This window comes from Dendrobates tinctorius, unplaced genomic scaffold (assembly GCF_039654945.1).
Source record: "Dendrobates tinctorius isolate UK_male_01 unplaced genomic scaffold, ASM3965494v1 ptg000351l, whole genome shotgun sequence".
Classification (NCBI taxonomy): Eukaryota; Metazoa; Chordata; class Amphibia; order Anura; family Dendrobatidae; genus Dendrobates; species Dendrobates tinctorius.
The window spans coordinates 1604451-1623123 of record NW_027362017.1 but is presented as its reverse complement, the minus strand read 5'-3'; the positions used below and the strand labels follow the sequence as shown (position 1 = coordinate 1623123).

At 44.7% G+C, this 18673-nt stretch overlaps 1 protein-coding gene across 1 annotated transcript in view; it reads left to right on the top strand.

The window, feature by feature from the left end:
• LOC141075415 (E3 ubiquitin-protein ligase Rnf220-like) overlaps window positions 1–18673 on the top strand; it is a 50866-nt gene that overhangs the window by 23326 nt on the left and 8867 nt on the right. The window contains exon 8 of the mRNA XM_073562448.1: window positions 17985–18081. Coding sequence (XP_073418549.1) covers window positions 17985–18081 — 97 coding nt within the window. The remainder of the gene's footprint in view (window positions 1–17984; window positions 18082–18673) is intronic.

The following is an 18673-nucleotide window of genomic DNA, read 5'->3' as shown; positions in this document are numbered from 1 at the left end:
TTTTTTTTGTGGAGATGCCTCGCATATTATTTCTGTCTGCCCTAAACGAGAGAAACGTTGTGCACACACGTTTTCTGTGGGTGGTGTTCAACCTAAGTTTCTTCTGGCAATTACTCTGATCTGCTCCCTGTCCACATTTTCACCAAAGCTTTTGTGGATTCAGGAGCAGCTCTGAACCTGATGGACTTGGATTTTGCTAAACGTTGTGGATTTCCTATGACACCTCTGCGGACGCCTATCCCTTTGACGGGTATTGATGCTACTCCTTTGGCGAAGAATAAACCTCAGTTTTGGACCCAGGTGGTAATGCGGGTCGCCCCAGACCATCAAGAAAATTGCAGATTTTTGGTGTTGCATAATTTGCATGATACCATTGTTCTGGGGTTTCCCTGGTTGCAAATCCATAATCCAGTTCTGGATTGGAAATCTTTGTCTGTGGTGAGTTGGGGTTGTCGGTGTGCCCTTAGTGATGCTCCTGTTTTCTCCACCTCTCCCCAGTCGCATGATGTTCCTGACTATTTGGCTGACTTTTATGATGTATTTAGTGAGAATGAATCTGCGTCTTTGCCTCCTCATAGGAGTTATGACTGTGCAATTTAGCTGAACCCGGGGTGTAAATTCCCCAAGGGTCGGCTTTTCAATTTATCTGTACCCGAGCACGAGGCTATGCGATCCTATATTAAGGAGGCATTGGAGAAGGGTCATATTAGACCATCCTCTTCACCCTTAGGTGCTGGGTTTTTTTTGTGGCTAAAAAGGATGGTTCATTAAGGCCTTGTATTGACTATCGTGCCCTCAACAAAATTACTGTTAAATATCAGTATCCGTTACCCCTGATTTCTGATCTATTCTCCAGAGTTAAAGGTGCTTGCTGGTTTACCAAGCTTGACCTCAGGGGGCGTATAATCTTATTCGCATTAAGCATGGGGATGAATGGAAGACGGCGTTTAATACTCCGGAGGGACATTTTGAGTACCTGGTGATGCCTTTTGGGCTCACTAATGCCCCTTCTGTCTTCCAGTGCTTCATGAACGATATATTCCGAGACTTTGTGGATAAATTTTTGATTATCTATCTGGATGATATTTTGATCTTCTCCAAGAATTGGGACTCTCATGTGGAACATGTTTGGACTGTGTTCCGGATTTTGAGGGAGAATTCCCTGTATGTCAAGGGATCGAAATGCCTTTTTAGGGTACAGAGGGTTTCATTTTTGGGATTTATTTTGTCTCCGTCAACTATTGAAATGGACCCGGCCAAGGTACAGGCCATTTATGATTGGGTTCAGCCCACTTCTTTGAAGGCCCTCCAGAAGTTTTTGGGTTTTGCTAATTTTTATCGGAAATTTATAGCTAATTTTTCTGGTATTGCCAAGCCATTGACGGATTTGACTAGGAATGGTGCTGATGTGCTGAATTGGTCTCCGGAGGCTGTTTCTTCCTTTCAGGAGCTGAAGCGAGGATTCACTTCTGATCCGGTTTTGCGGCAACCTGATGTCTCACTCCCGTTTCAGGTGGAGGTGGACGCTTCTCAGATTGGTGCAGGAGCCGTGTTGTCCCAAAAAGATCCTGTGACATCTAAATTGAATCCTTGTGCTTTCTTTTCCTGTAAGTTCTCCCCATCCGAATGTAACTATGATGTGGGGAATCGGGAACTGTTGGCCATGAAATGGGCATTTGAGGAGTGGAGACATTGGTTGGAGGGAGCCAAACACCAAGTCGTGGTCCTTACTGACCACAAGAATTTGATTTACCTGGAGTCGGCCAAGCGCTTGAGCCCTAGACAGGCTAGGTGGGCCTTGTTTTCACACGTTTTGATTTTGTGGTCTCTTTTCTTCCGGGCACTAAGAATGTCAAGGCAGACGCCCTCTCTAGGAGTTTCCTTGCTGATTCTCCTGTTGTGACTAAGCCTGCTACCATCTTAGGCGAGGGGATAGTTCTTTCTGCCATCTCGCCCGATTTGAGACGTGCTCTGGAAGAGTTTCAGGAGGACAAACCTGAGCGTTGTCCCAGTGGAAAGTTGTATGTTCCTGACCAGTGGAGGAAGATAGTGATGTCTGAAGTTCATTGCTCTGCATTGGCTGGTCATCCAGGTATTTTTGGTACTAAAGATCTGGTGAGTCGGTCTTTTTGGTGGCCCGCCTTGTCTCGTGATGTCAGGAATTTTGTGCAGTCCTGTGGGACTTGCTCCCGGTCTAAACCTTGTTCTCGCTCTAGTGGCTTGTTGATGCCTTTGCCGGTGCCCTGGAGGCCATGGACCCATATTTCAATGGATTTCATCTATGATATGCCTGTCTCTCAGAGAATGACTGTTATTTGGGTGGTTTGTGATAGATTCTCTAAGATGGTCCATCTTGTACCACTCCCTAAGTTGCCATCTTCCTCTGAGTTGGTGCCCTTGTTTTTGCAACAGGTGGTTCGCTTGCACGGGATTCCTGAGAACATTGTATCTGACAGAGGAGTTCAGTTTGTGTCTAGATTTTGGAGGACTTTCTGTTCCAAGCTGGGAATTCAGTTGTCCTTCTCCTCTGCGTTTCACCCTCAGACCAATGGGCAGACGGAGAGAACAAACCAGACTTTGGAGTCGTATTTGAGATGTTTTATTTGTGCCGATCAGGATGATTGGGTTTCATTTTTGCCCTTGGCCGAATTTGCTTTAAATAATAGCGCTAGTTCTGCCACTTTGATGTCACCTTTTTTTTGTAACTTTGGTTTTCACCCTCGATTTTCTTCAGGGCAGGTGGAGCCTTCTGCCTGCCCAGGTGTTGACACTGTGGTGGAGAGAATGCACCAGATCTGGGACCAAGTAGTGGATAAGTTGTCTCTCTCCCAGGAAAAGGCCCAGCGGTTTTCCAACCGGCGTAGGACCGTTGGTCCCCAGTTTAAGGTGGGTGATATGGTTTGGTTGTCATCAAAAAATATCGCTATGAAGGTGGCTTCTCCTAAGTTTAAGCCTAGATTTATTGGACCTTACAAGATTTTGGAGATTATTAATCCGGTCTCTTTTCGGTTGGCTCTTCCTGTCACATTTAAAATTCATAATGTGTTTCATAAGTCCTTGTTGAAGAGGTTTGTTGAACCAGTAGTTCCTGTGGTGGCACCTCCTGACCCTATATTGGTTGAAGGTAACATGGAATATGAGGTAGAGAAGATACTGGATTCCCGTCTGGCTAGACGGAGACTCCAGTATTTGGTTAAGTGGAAGGGTTATGGTCAGGAGGATAATTCCTGGGTCTCTGCCTCTGATATTCATGCCGAAAGATTGGTGCGTGCCTTTCATCGGGCTCACCCGGATCGCCCTGGTGGCATGGATGAGGGTTCGGTGACCCCTCCTCAAGGGGGAGGTACTGTTATGAGTTCATTTTTCCCTTCACCATTGAGGTCTGATGAACTCCCTCCTCTGGTGAAGGAAGGTAGTGAGACTGATTACCAAACACCTGGGCAGCTAGATGATAACTGGGTGGCTGGAATTGAGGACTGGATATAAGGCTGCCGACACCCTTCTTCCTGGCTGGTGATTTTCCTGCTGGATTCTTGGAGACCAGTCTGATTCCTGCGTCTCAAAGCTAAGCTTTTCTGCTCTGCTTTGTACTCTTCAGTTTTGTTTTTGTTTGCCTTGTTTTTTGGGAGTTCTGCCATCCCCTGCCGGGGGTGAGCTGAATTCCATTTTTGTCTCTGATCTGTTGATCTTTTGCTCTGTCTTTCAGAATATACCTGAGTGCTGATATAGTCTTTTGAAGCCTAGCGACTTCAGGGCCTGTTTTTCCTATCAGTCGGTTGGCTCATTTTTATAGGGTTTTTGCGGATGGCAGACAGCAGCTTTCCTATCCTGTCCTATGTAGTTAGCTTGGGCCCCATCATTTGCTCAACCTATCTTTCTATCTGTGTTAGTGTTTTCATCTTGCTTCACCGTCATTATATGTTTGGGGCTGCCTATTGCTTTGGGGTCTGCTCTGGGGCAGTTTAGTTTTTCCCCTTTCTGTCTTTAGGCTATGTAGCTCTCCGGCTGTGATCGAGGGGTTTAGGGCACCGTAGAAACCCCCCACGGCTACTGCTAGTTGTTGTGGATAGGTTCAGGGGTCTGCAATCCGATAGCTGCCAACCTCTCTGGTTTTTCTGGACTTAGCTGGTATTTTGTTTTTTCCTCCTTCAGTGACTCTTCATAACATAGAAGATTAACTATGGACAAAGTTACCAAGGGGCATAGACAGGGACGTAAACCAGATCAGGTCGGGGTCAAAGCACGAGATAGCGCGACAATACCATAGGATTAAACAGAACAGATAGTCAGGACGTAGCAATAGATCAGAAAACCAGAATGGGCAATTGATGGTACAATAGGGAAAGACTGTAACGGAGTAACAATAGCCAAGCCAGGAGGTTAGAACCGCAGAAGACAATAGTACCAAAACGTGAGACAGAGAACAGAGTGAGCGGACAGACCAGGTCATACACGGGAGGCAAACAAGCAATGGACAGGTGTGTCCATGGTTTATCCGGAATTGGCAAAGGCACCAATTCCTCGGCCGGCCGAGCCTGAGAGCTTTTAGAGCGAGCGCACACCCCACAAGTATTTACAAACCTTTTGATATCAGTACCAGGGTGTGCACTTAACACCGAATCATGAAATTCTTGAAGGAGTGTGAGATGGAATTGTTCGGGTACAAACAATTTACTTGGGGGTTTATTCCTGGGAGCTTGAGCTTGTGTTTCCAGAATCTCTCTCTGTAACTCAGAGGAGACTTCGGCTACAACCACTCCCTAAGTTGCCATCTTCCTCTGAGTTGGTGCCCTTGTTTTTGCAACAGGTGGTTCGCTTGCACGGGATTCCTGAGAACATTGTATCTGACAGAGGAGTTCAGTTTGTGTCTAGATTTTGGAGGACTTTCTGTTCCAAGCTGGGAATTCAGTTGTCCTTCTCCTCTGCGTTTCACCCTCAGACCAATGGGCAGACGGAGAGAACAAACCAGACTTTGGAGTCGTATTTGAGATGTTTTATTTGTGCCGATCAGGATGATTGGGTTTCATTTTTGCCCTTGGCCGAATTTGCTTTAAATAATAGCGCTAGTTCTGCCACTTTGATGTCACCTTTTTTTTGTAACTTTGGTTTTCACCCTCGATTTTCTTCAGGGCAGGTGGAGCCTTCTGCCTGCCCAGGTGTTGACACTGTGGTGGAGAGAATGCACCAGATCTGGGACCAAGTAGTGGATAAGTTGTCTCTCTCCCAGGAAAAGGCCCAGCGGTTTTCCAACCGGCGTAGGACCGTTGGTCCCCAGTTTAAGGTGGGTGATATGGTTTGGTTGTCATCAAAAAATATCGCTATGAAGGTGGCTTCTCCTAAGTTTAAGCCTAGATTTATTGGACCTTACAAGATTTTGGAGATTATTAATCCGGTCTCTTTTCGGTTGGCTCTTCCTGTCACATTTAAAATTCATAATGTGTTTCATAAGTCCTTGTTGAAGAGGTTTGTTGAACCAGTAGTTCCTGTGGTGGCACCTCCTGACCCTATATTGGTTGAAGGTAACATGGAATATGAGGTAGAGAAGATACTGGATTCCCGTCTGGCTAGACGGAGACTCCAGTATTTGGTTAAGTGGAAGGGTTATGGTCAGGAGGATAATTCCTGGGTCTCTGCCTCTGATATTCATGCCGAAAGATTGGTGCGTGCCTTTCATCGGGCTCACCCGGATCGCCCTGGTGGCATGGATGAGGGTTCGGTGACCCCTCCTCAAGGGGGAGGTACTGTTATGAGTTCATTTTTCCCTTCACCATTGAGGTCTGATGAACTCCCTCCTCTGGTGAAGGAAGGTAGTGAGACTGATTACCAAACACCTGGGCAGCTAGATGATAACTGGGTGGCTGGAATTGAGGACTGGATATAAGGCTGCCGACACCCTTCTTCCTGGCTGGTGATTTTCCTGCTGGATTCTTGGAGACCAGTCTGATTCCTGCGTCTCAAAGCTAAGCTTTTCTGCTCTGCTTTGTACTCTTCAGTTTTGTTTTTGTTTGCCTTGTTTTTTGGGAGTTCTGCCATCCCCTGCCGGGGGTGAGCTGAATTCCATTTTTGTCTCTGATCTGTTGATCTTTTGCTCTGTCTTTCAGAATATACCTGAGTGCTGATATAGTCTTTTGAAGCCTAGCGACTTCAGGGCCTGTTTTTCCTATCAGTCGGTTGGCTCATTTTGATAGGGTTTTTGCGGATGGCAGACAGCAGCTTTCCTATCCTGTCCTATGTAGTTAGCTTGGGCCCCATCATTTGCTCAACCTATCTTTCTATCTGTGTTAGTGTTTTCATCTTGCTTCACCGTCATTATATGTTTGGGGCTGCCTATTGCTTTGGGGTCTGCTCTGGGGCAGTTTAGTTTTTCCCCTTTCTGTCTTTAGGCTATGTAGCTCTCCGGCTGTGATCGAGGGGTTTAGGGCACCGTAGAAACCCCCCACGGCTACTGCTAGTTGTTGTGGATAGGTTCAGGGGTCTGCAATCCGATAGCTGCCAACCTCTCTGGTTTTTCTGGACTTAGCTGGTATTTTGTTTTTTCCTCCTTCAGTGACTCTTCATAACATAGAAGATTAACTATGGACAAAGTTACCAAGGGGCATAGACAGGGACGTAAACCAGATCAGGTCGGGGTCAAAGCACGAGATAGCGCGACAATACCATAGGATTAAACAGAACAGATAGTCAGGACGTAGCAATAGATCAGAAAACCAGAATGGGCAATTGATGGTACAATAGGGAAAGACTGTAACGGAGTAACAATAGCCAAGCCAGGAGGTTAGAACCGCAGAAGACAATAGTACCAAAACGTGAGACAGAGAACAGAGTGAGCGGACAGACCAGGTCATACACGGGAGGCAAACAAGCAATGGACAGGTGTGTCCATGGTTTATCCGGAATTGGCAAAGGCACCAGTTCCTCGGCCGGCCGAGCCTGAGAGCTTTTAGAGCGAGCGCACACCCCACAAGTATTTACAAACCTTTTGATATCAGTACCAGGGTGTGCACTTAACACCGAATCATGAAATTCTTGAAGGAGTGTGAGATGGAATTGTTCGGGTACAAACAATTTACTTGGGGGTTTATTCCTGGGAGCTTGAGCTTGTGTTTCCAGAATCTCTCTCTGTAACTCAGAGGAGACTTCGGCTACAACCACTTCTGGTTGAAGAATGGAGAAAGGAGGTTCTGAAGGGGACACAGAATCAAAATTTCAGGATAAGGCATCCGCCTTTACATTTTTAGGCCCAGGTCGGAACGTGATGGTAAAATGAAATCGAGAAAAAAAAGTGCCCACCGAGCCTGTCTGGGGGTCAATCTCTTAGCGGACTCGATATAGGCCAGGTTTTTATGATTAGTGATGACCGTAATGGGAATGGGAATTAAATTTGCTAACAACTCCCTGTTGCCGACATCATAGTTTCTCTTGGCCGAAGAGAACTTTTTATAGAAAAAGGCACAGGGTTTGAGGTTAGTCAGGGTAGAAGGGCCCTGTGACAATACTGCTCCCACCCCCACCTCTGAAGCGTCGACCTCCATGATAAAAGGTCTTGATGAATCGGGTTGCACCAACACAGGGGCTGTCGTAAAACATTTCTTTAATGTGAGGAAGGAATTTTATGCGGCCACGGACCAATTTTTTACATCTGCCCCTTTAAGAGTGGTCCGTGTTATGAATGGATCACGGAGGAGAAAAGAGCAAAACAAGCTAAGTCAGACACTTTTTTTTTTTAACAACTTTTTCCTGCTGTTGAGTACCCTAGAATCTGCGGTATGGCTGGTGATTCTGTTATGAATGGGTCACAGAGGAGAAAAGAGCAAAACAAGCTAAGTCACAGAAAACCAGAGAGGTTGGTAACTATGCAGATTACATATCCCTGATCCTACCACACAACTAGCAGCAGCCGTGGAGCGTACCTACGATGTTCCTAGACGCTTCGTCACAGCCGGAGGACTAAATAAGCCTGAAGCATGAAAAGGGGAAAACTAACTGCCCCAGAATAGACCCCAAAGGAATAGATAGCCCCCACACATGTATTGACAGTGAAACAAGATGAAGGTACAAACACAGGCAGGAAAATAGGCTGAGCAAACGATGGGGCCCAAACTAACTAGAGAGGAAAGGAAAGACACTGTCTGCAACCTGCAAAAAACCCTACAAAAATAATGTCCAACACGTCTGATAGCAAAATTAACCCTGAAGTCACTAGACTTCTCCCACTATATCAGCACTCTGAAATATTCTGAGACAGAGCAAAAAGAGACCAAGCTAGTAAGGGACAAAAAGCAAATTAGAAAAATACTGATAAATAAGAGTGGGCTGGCTGACCACACAAAAAAACTGAATAGACCAACAAAATCAAGTGTGAACATTAGCAGAAAAACTTAGCTTTAGATGACTGGAACAGAGCTGAAAACCAAGAGCTGACAAGCCAGAAGGAATCACCAGCAACTTAATAGGGCGTCGGCTGTCTTAAATCCAATCTGAGACTCCTGAGGTCCAATCGTCATCCTCATTCTCAGGTGGCAGATCTCGACGGATCATATCAGCCTCACTACCTCCTCTTACCACCAGAGGGAGTCTGGAAGTAGAACTCACAACTGGTGAACCAGAGAATGAACTCACAACTTGAGGAGGGGTCATCAAACCCTCATCCACGCCACCAGACCGATCATGATGGGCCCGGTGAAAAGCACGAAGCAATCTATTGGCATGAATATCGGAGGCAGAGACCCAAGAATTATCCTCCTGACCATAACCCTTCCATTTGACCAAATACTGGAGTCTCCGTCTAACCAAGCGAGAATCCAATATTTTCTCTACCTCATATTCCACATTGCCTTCAACCAACACAGGGCCAGGAGGTGCTGCCATAGGAACCACTGGCTCAACAAACCTCTTCAACAGAGATTTGTGAAATACGTTATGGATCTTAAACGTAACTGGAAGAGCCAATCGAAAAGAAACACTATTAAGAATTTCCAAAATCTTATAAGGACCAATAAATATTGGCTTAAATTTAGGAGATGCAACCTTCATAGGAATATTCTTAGATGACAACCAAACCATATCACCCACTTTAAACCGGGGACCAATGGTCCTATGCCGGTTGGAAAATCGCTGGGCCTTTTCCTGAGAGAGTGACAACTTATCCACCACTTGGTCCTATCTGCTGCATTCTCTTAACCACAGTGTCCACACCTGGGCAGGATGAAGATTCCAATTGCCCTGAAGAGAATCGAGGATGAAACCCAAAATTACAGAAAAAGGGTGACATCAAAGTGGCAGAACTAGCTCTATTGTTCAGTGCGAACTCGGCCAAGGGCAAAAATGAGACCCAATCATCCTGATCAGCAGATATAAAACATCTCAAATAAGACTCCAAGGTCTGGTTTGTTCTCTCATTCTGTCCATTGGTCTGGGGATGAAACGCGGAGGAGAAGGATAACTGAATTCCCAGATTGGAACAAAAGGCTTTCGAGAATCTGGAAACAAACTGGACTCCTCTGTTGGACACAATGTTCTCAGGAATCCCATGTAACCGAACCACCTGTTGTAAAAACAAGAGCACCAACTCAGCGGAAGATGGCAACTTTGGGAGTGGTACAAGATGGAACATCTTCGAAAATCTATCACAAATCACCCAGATAACAATCATTCTCTGAGAGACAGGAAGATCAGAAATAAAATCCATTGAGATATGGGTCCATGGCCTCTTGGGCACCGGCAAGGGCATCAGCAACTCACTAGAATGAGAACAGGGTTTAGACGAGAACAAGTCCCACAGGACTGTACAAAATTCCTGACATCACGAGATAAGGCAGGCCACCAAAAGGACCGACTCACCAAATCTCTGGTACCAAAAATACCTGGATGACCAGCCAATGCGGAGCAATGAATTTCAGACATCACTCTTTCTCCACTGGTCAGGAACATACAATTTTCCCATAGGGCAACGCTCAGGTTTATCCTCCTGAAATTCCTCCAGGGCGCATCTCAAATCGGGCAAAATGACAGAAAGAACTACCCCCTCACCTAGGATGGTAGTAGGCTCGGTCACACTAAGAGAATCGGCAAAGAAACTCCTAGAAAGGGCGTCTGCCTTAACATTCTTAGTGCTCGGAAGAAAAGAGACCACAAAATTAAAATGCGTGAAAAACAAGGCCCATCTAGCCTGTCTAGGATTCAAGCATTTGGCCGACTCCAGATATATCAAATTCTTGTGATCGGTGAGGACCACAACTTGATGTCTAGCTCCCTCCAACCAATGTCTCCACTCCTCAAATGGCCACTTCGTGGCCAACAATTCCCGATTCCCCACGTCATAGTTGCGTTCAGATGGGGAGAACTTTCGAGAAAAGAAGGCACAGGGATTCATCTTAGAAGTCACAGGGTCTTTTTGGGACAACACGGCTCCTGCACCAATCTCAGAAGCATCTACCTCCACCTGAAATGGAAGTGAGACATCAGGTTGCTGTAAAACTGGAGCTGAAGTAAATCTCTGCTTAAGCTCCTGAAATGCTGAGATAGCCTCAGGAGAACAATTCAGCACATCAGCGCCCTTCTTGGTCAGATCAGTCAGTGGTTTGACAATACCAGAAAAATTACCTATAAATTTACGATAGAAATTAGCAAAACCCAAAAACTTCTGGAGGGCCTTCAAAGAAGTAGGCTGAACCCAATCATAAATGGCCTGTACCTTGGCCGGGTCCATTTCAATAGTCGATGGAGATAAGATAAATCCCAAAAATGAAATCCTCTGTACACCAAAGAGGCATTTCGATCCCTTAACAAACAGGGAATTCTCCCTCAAAATCCGGAACACAGTCCGGACGTGTTCCACATGAGAGTCCCAATCCCTGGAAAAGATCAATATATCATCCAAATAGATGATCAAAAACTTATCCACAAAGTCACGGAAAATATCATTCATAAAGGACTGGAAGACACAAGGAGCATTAGTGAGCCCAAAAGGCATCACCAGGGCCTCAAAATGTCCCTCCGGAGTATTAAACGCCGTCTTCCATTCATCTCCGTGCTTGATGCGAATAAGATTATACGCCCCCTGAGGTCAAGCTTAGTAAACCAGCAGGCACTCTTAACTCTGGAGAATAAATCAGACATCAGAGGTAACGGGTACTGATATTTAACCGTCATCTTGTTAAGGGAACGATAATCAATACACGGTCTTAATGAACCATCTTTCTTGGCCACAAAAAAAAACCCAGCACCTAAAGGTGATGAGGATGGTCTAATATGACCCTTCTCCAATGACTCCTTAATATAGGATCGCATAGCATCATGTTTGGGTACTGATAAGTTGAAAAGACGACCCTTGGGAAATTTACACCCAGGCATCAACTCAATTGCACAGTCATAACTCCTATGAGGAGGCAAAGACGCAGACTTGCTCTCACTAAATACATCAGAAAAATCGGCTAGATAATCAGGAATATCATGAGACTGAGGAGAGGTGGAGAAAACAGGAGAGTCCCTAAGAACACACTGACAACCCCAACTCACCACAGACCCAGATTTCCAATCCAAAACTGGATTATGAGTTTGCAACCAAGGAAAACCCAGAACAATAGTATCATGCAAATTATGCAGCACCAAAAATGTACAATTTTCTTGGTGGTCTGGGGCAACTCGCATTGTCACCTGGGTCCAAAACTGAGGCTTATTCTCTGCCAAAGGCGTAGCATCAATACCCCTCAAAGGAATAGGCGTCCGCAGAGGCGTCATGGAAAAACCACAACGTTTAGCAAAGTCCAAATCCATCAGATTCAACGCTGCTCCTGAATCCACAAAAGCCTTCGTGGAAAACGTGGATAAGGAGCAGATCAGAGTAATTGCCAAAAGAAACTTAGGTTGTATACTGCCCACAGCAAATGTGTGTGCAAAACATTTCTCTCGTTTTGGGCAGACAGAAATAATATGAGAGGCGTCTCCACAGAAAAAACACAGCTTATTACGCCTTCTAAACTCCTGACGTTGCGCCCTAGACAAAACCCCATCACATTGCATAGGTTCAGACGTTTGTTCAAAAGGCGGCTTCGCCTCCCGTGTAGTTTTATGTTCACGTAAACGCCGATCAACTTGAATGGCTAATGACATAGAATCATCCAGACCAGAGGGAACAGGAAATCCCACCTTAACATCTTTTACGGTCTCTGATAAACCCTTCCGAAAGAGAGCTGCCAATGTAGTAAGGACCGCCCACTTTTGGAATTTTTGACAGTATAACTCTGCAGAATCATGACCCTGGTTTAATGCCAACAGGGTTCTCTCAGCTTGATCAACAGCATTAGGTTCATCATACAACAACCCCAAGGCTTGAAAAAATGCATCCACATTAGTCAGAATAGGATTTTCATGTGTCAGAGAAAAAGCCCAATCCTGGGGATCACCGCGCAGCAAGGAGATGACAATTTTAACCTGCTGCACAGAGCTCCCCGATGAGTTAGGCTTCAAGGCCAGAAATAATTTACAATTATTCTTAAAATTCAGAAATTTAGACAGATCCCCAGAAAACACATCAGGAGTAGGGATCTTAGGTTCAGCAGCATGTGACTGAATGAGGTAGGTGGAAATTCCCTGCACTTCAGCAGCCAGCTGCTCCACACGATCAGACAATTGCTTAATCTCCATTAGGAAAAAGAAAAAAAAATCCTCCTACGGCCCCAGAGAAAAAAGAGGAAAAAATATTAAAAAAAATTCTGACACTTTTTTTTTTTAACAACTTTTTCCTGCTGTTGAGTACCCTAGAATCTGCGGTATGGCTGGTGATTCTGTTATGAATGGGTCACAGAGGAGAAAAGAGCAAAACAAGCTAAGTCACAGAAAACCAGAGAGGTTGGTAACTATGCAGATTACATATCCCTGATCCTACCACACAACAAGCAGCAGCCGTGGAGCATACCTACGATGTTCCTAGACGCTTCGTCACAGCCGGAGGACTAAATAAGCCTGAAGCATGAAAAGGGGAAAACTAACTGCCCCAGAGCAGACCCCAAAGGAATAGATAGCCCCCACACATGTATTGACGGTGAAACAAGATGAAGGCACAAACACAGGCAGGAAAATAGGCTGAGCAAACGATGGGGCCCAAACTAACTAGAGCGGAAAGGAAAGGAAAGACACTGTCTGCAACCTGCAAAAAACCCTACAAAAATAATGTCCAACACTTCTGATAGCAAAATTAACCCTGAAGTCACTAGACTTCTCCCACTATATCAGCACTCTGAAATATTCTGAGACAGAGCAAAAAGAGACCAAACTAGTAAGGGACAAAAAGAAAATTGGAAAAATACTGATAAATAAGAGTGGAAATTCAGCACAGCCCCCAGCCGGAGCTGGCTGACCACACCAAAAAACTGAATAGACCAACAAAATCAAGTGTGAACATTAGCAGAAAAACTTAGCTTTAGATGACTGGAACAGAGCTGAAAACCAAGAGTTGACAAGCCAGAAGGAATCACCAGCAACTGAATAGGGCGTCGGCTGTCTTAAATCCAATCTGAAACTCCTGAGGTCCAATCGTCATCCTCATTCTCAGGTGGCAGATCTCCACCAATCAAATCAGCCTCACTACCTCCTGTTACCACCAGAGGGAGTCTGGAAGGAGAACTCACAACTGGTGAACCAGAGAATGAATTGACAACAGGTCCGTCAAGGGTTTCACCACCTGCGAGAACCCTTTAATGAACTTCCTATAATAGTTAGCGAAGCCCAGAAATCACTGAAACCCCTTCAGATCATGAGGCTGCACCCAATCTGTAATGGCCTGAACCTTCGCTGGATCCATGCGGAATCCCTCCCTGGATACAATTACACCCAGAAAAGACAGTGCTTGCATAAAAAAATGAGCTCTTCTCCAGCTTAGCATATAAATGGTTCTCCTGGAGTCTCATAAGAACTGTAGATAGATGGTGTAGGTGTGACTGACTGTCCTCATAGTATACCAAGATATCATCCAGGTAAATGACTACATAACGCCCAATCAAGTCAGAAAAAACAACATTAATGAAGTTCTGCAAAACAGCAGGGGCGTTAGTGAGGCCGAAGGGCATAACCAGGTTTTCTAACAGCCCCTCAGTTGTCAAGAATGCTGTTTTCCATTAGTCCCCCTCCCAGATCTCCCCCTTCACCCAATCAATGAGAGGATTGTGATGTTGCAGCCAGGGCATCCCCAATACCAGTCCTGCAGGCAGATTATTGATAATGAAACAACTTAACTTTTCCACGTGAGTGGAACCCACTTTCATAGAAAAACTTCAGACATAAAGCAAATTCCATCCCGGGTAAGAGGGGATGAATCCACAGCCATAATTTTAACAGGGTCTTTCAACCTGACACAGTCAAAAAAGGCGGTGGTCATAACAGGACCGCCAGCAAGTTCCAATTCAACATGGAGCACCATCTTTGTAAGCAAGAAAAAAAGTACCTGGGTGTCTGGACAACCTCCTCGATTGTTGCCCAGACTCAGTCGTTTCTCTTATGGTTTCACTGAAGAATGGCAGGAGGGGCAATTCTTTTCCAATGTCCAGAGGCACCACAGTAAAAGCAAAAGATTGTCTCTAAGGTGCTTTCTCTCTTACTCCTTAACCGAGACTGACCCAATCTCCATGGGCTCAGATACAGGTGCACTGTCACACAATTTGGGGTACAAGGGAAACTCTTGTTGCATCATTCCTCTAGCATGGAGTCTATGGTCCATATGGACTGCCTGCATCATGGCGGCCTCCAGGGTATCAGGAGGAGGATGTAATGCCAGAGCGTCCTGCAGATGGACAGACAGGCCCCTGCTGAACAACCCCCTCAGAGCGTCATCATTCCAGGATACATCTGTGGCCCAACATCTAAACTCTGAGCAGAACCATTCAGCAGAGTGCCTCCCCTGCGTCACACTCATCACCATATCCTCTGCCAGATGCACTCTATCAGACTCGCCATAGATGTGCCCCAGAGCTTCAAAGAACAGGGTCACAGACATATGTTCAGGAGCAGATGAAGAGAGAGAGAAAGCTCATGCTTGCGGAGCACCCCAAAGTAAGGAAATGACGGCCCCCACCCTCTGGAACTTGTCCCCGGAGGAGCGGGACCTTGGAGAAAAAAAAAGCTTGCGTCTTTCTCTGAAGCATCTGAACTGCCTTTTATCCCCTGAGAAAGGGTCTGGCAATTTGACCGGAGATTTGGGGGATGCTAATCACATCTCTATCCCCAGAACTAGGTGCCCCTGCAGCGACAGCCCCCTGCACTGTATCCACCAACTGTTGCTGGGTATGGGCCATCGTGCGCTGTTAAACATTGAGTTTATGGAACATTTGGGTCAGGTGCTAGACCTGATCAGCCAAAACTTGCATGGGATCCATGAGGATAGCACCCTTTTTTTTTCTTCAGAGAGAAAAAACACTGAAACGGTCAGCTATAATGTCAGGAACACCGCACTGCACTTGCTCACTGAGCCAGTGCACGTGTCCTGAGCAAAACAAACTGTGCTCCAAGATACCTGTGGAGCGGGGCAGCAGTGGTGAAGATGCGTGCTGCAGACAAACAGGACCTGAAGCACGTGACTGCTGGGGGCGTGGCCTAAGCTTCAGAGAGCTAGGAGCTGAAGGAAAACTCCTAGAAGGGTAACTACGGGACAAAGTTAGCAAGGGGCATAGACAGAGACGTAAACCAGAACAGGCCGGGGTCAAAGCATGAGATAGCCTGACAGTACAAAAGGATTAGACAGAATGGACAGTCAAGATGTAGCGATAGATCAGTAAACCAGAACGGGCAATAGACGGTACAATAGGGGCAAACGGTAATGGAGTAACAGTAGCCAAGCCAGGAGGTCAGAACCGGAGAAGACAATAGTACCAAAACGTGAGACAGAGAACAGAGTGAGCAGACAGACCGGGTCATACACGGGAAGCAATCAAGCAATGCAGTATACAAGCACACAAGGGGGTTAGACACACAGCCAGAACAACGGTATAGCTGACAGGGAATCCTAGTCTGGAGTGAGTATAAATACACCTCCCAGATCCAAAGGGAGGCCAGCACAAGTTAACCCTGAGAGAGCAGGATATTAACCATGTCCTATACCATGACACTTTGATGAAGGAGAATTATGGAATCAGGTGCTTACATTTCATTAAGAAACACGTGCCTTGTGATGTATCAGGAGCATCCGACAAGTGGCATGCTCTTCTGTGTGCTTCAACACTAATTTTACTCAAGTCGATTACTTGAGTAAGTTTTCTGGAGTAAGGTAGGCCACAGATCGTCATGAATTATACCAGTTGTGGACCCATGTCCCTGTCACATCCCATGTGTCCGCCACATCTCACCTCAGCTCCAACTACATTGGCAAAGCAGACAAAATACACGTTGAGCAAAAAGTTTTGCCAATTTTCAAACAATTTATGCTTTGATGACTCGGGACCTGAGTTTTTTGGAACAGAAACTGCCCAGAAACTCTTAAATACTCCGCAAAATCTTGAAATTTCTGCTCAGTTTCTACTCCAAAAACGATTAAGCAAATGGACTGTGTAAACATACCCTCAGACCATATTAATACTTTTTACTAGTTTTTTTAATGGATCCTCTCCAAAATCTCCTCTAAAAAATCTCCTTTAAAAAGTTGAAAAACTCTTACAATTAATTTTTGCAGTTAATATGACGAGTTTTTTTTATTTCTTGTACTATATACTACAATGTCGCAGTATTAAGTTGAGACAAGGAAAGACTTGAGACAATCTGTGTGATTAACATATAATGCTGTAAATATTAGTGGTAAATTATTCACTCCACAAAGGAACTGGACCATAAATGTCTAGACAGGACAGTCTGTGAAAACCAAGGAAAAGAAGGAAGAGAACATATCAGACCAATGAAGTCCTGATGTGTTAGAAATAGTGAATTAAGGTAGATGTTTATTTATATCAGGTAATATACAAGGATATCAGAATAGAAAATATAAAAAAATAGTATAAAAACAAGGAGCGCACACCCGGAATAAATGGACAAGTGTCCGATGGAGATATTAAGAATCACGGTACAAGTACCGTAACTATTGGATCCACGCCCGTATCAAATGCAAGTGCAATAAAAGCACCCGAATAAAGGAGTCACTATCTGTACGTTTATATCGCTCCTATCAGAACCAACAATGCTGTAGGAATATTGTTCAGGTCTTGACACATTATAACTTCGTGTCCATTGCCCTGATTTTACTGCACTTATATTCTATATGGGCATGGATCCATGTACCACTATTATACGACCTAAACCTGACACCTTTGTGCACTTGCACTTTATTTTTTCCACTCTATGGTATACATCTGGGTAATATTTGCTATTTATCCTGGAAGCATTGTCTTTATGGGGTATACAGTTTCTTCAGTCTCATATACGCATTGTACTTTGATTCCTAATATCTCCTTTGGACACTTGTCCATTTATTCTTGGTGTGCACCCCTTGTTTTTATACTATTTGCATTTAATATTTTCTGTTCTGATATCCTTGCTCATCACCTGATTTATATAAACCTATACCTCGATTCACTAATTCTGATACATTGGGACTTTTTTTGGTCGGATATGTTCTCTTCCTTCTTTTCCAATATCTCAGTATTGTAGTATATAGTGAAAATCTCACTCTCCTATGTAGCTGAGGCTACTTCACAGGAGGAGCGCAATGATTCCCTTCCACATGTGAGGACTCATTCCCAGGACATTAATAACACACGTACATTTACGAGAAGGCATTATTGTGTAGGGTTTTTTTTTAATCATTGAGTCAGATATCCTCCAACAGATCAAGTAAAAACCAATGAGTTGTTCTCGAGATATCAGAAGCTACTGCCAATATCGGGTCAAACTAAAAGAATAACCCACCATATTTGTGTACACAAAGGCAAATATTTGGCTGGATGTCCCTATGAGACCCTATCCTAAGATTGTCTATTGCTCAATGACTGTTTCCTGCCTTGTTATAGCCTATGAGAGAGGGACCAGCAGACAGTGAAGCTCCAGAAGAAAACCGCTGGGATGATGAGGTGCGTAGCCCCGAGAAAGCATCTTCCCATGGAACAGGTAAGCAACGATAATGAGGCCCGCATTGTGTATGAAAATGTTGGTATTATAGAAAGAGCGTACCACTCTAACAATTTAATGCTAATGGGGTCTCCAAAGGAGATGTCCAGACTTCATCTAATCGGCGCGATCTATTTTTATAGATCTTCTGTACTCAAACAATACCAAGGAGATGTTTCTAGCCTTTCATACAGGGGCCCAGAGTTCTACCACATCTGCTGCCTTTAGTGTGCAAAAGTTCATAAATATAATTATTTCTCAGATGACCACCTACTACCCTCATCTCTCCCGGAATGTCATGATTCACAATGTTTTAGTTCTGCTTTAAAAAAGAGAAGTTATTGGTTGAAATTAATCCAGGGCACCGTAACAAGGTTATCCTAATTGCATAAGTTCTCTTTGCTTTCTTCCCAAAATCTCAAAAATTTCTTACTAGACAAATTGGTTTACTACGACACAAATCATAGACTCTGAAATTATAAGGAAAGTGCCATTGAGCAAGGACTGATGTTCTGAAGGGAAGGTCATAGAGTTTACTGTCCCTAGTAGGAACCCTTAAGAAGTTATCTAAGGGGGTCCCAATCTGGTGGTT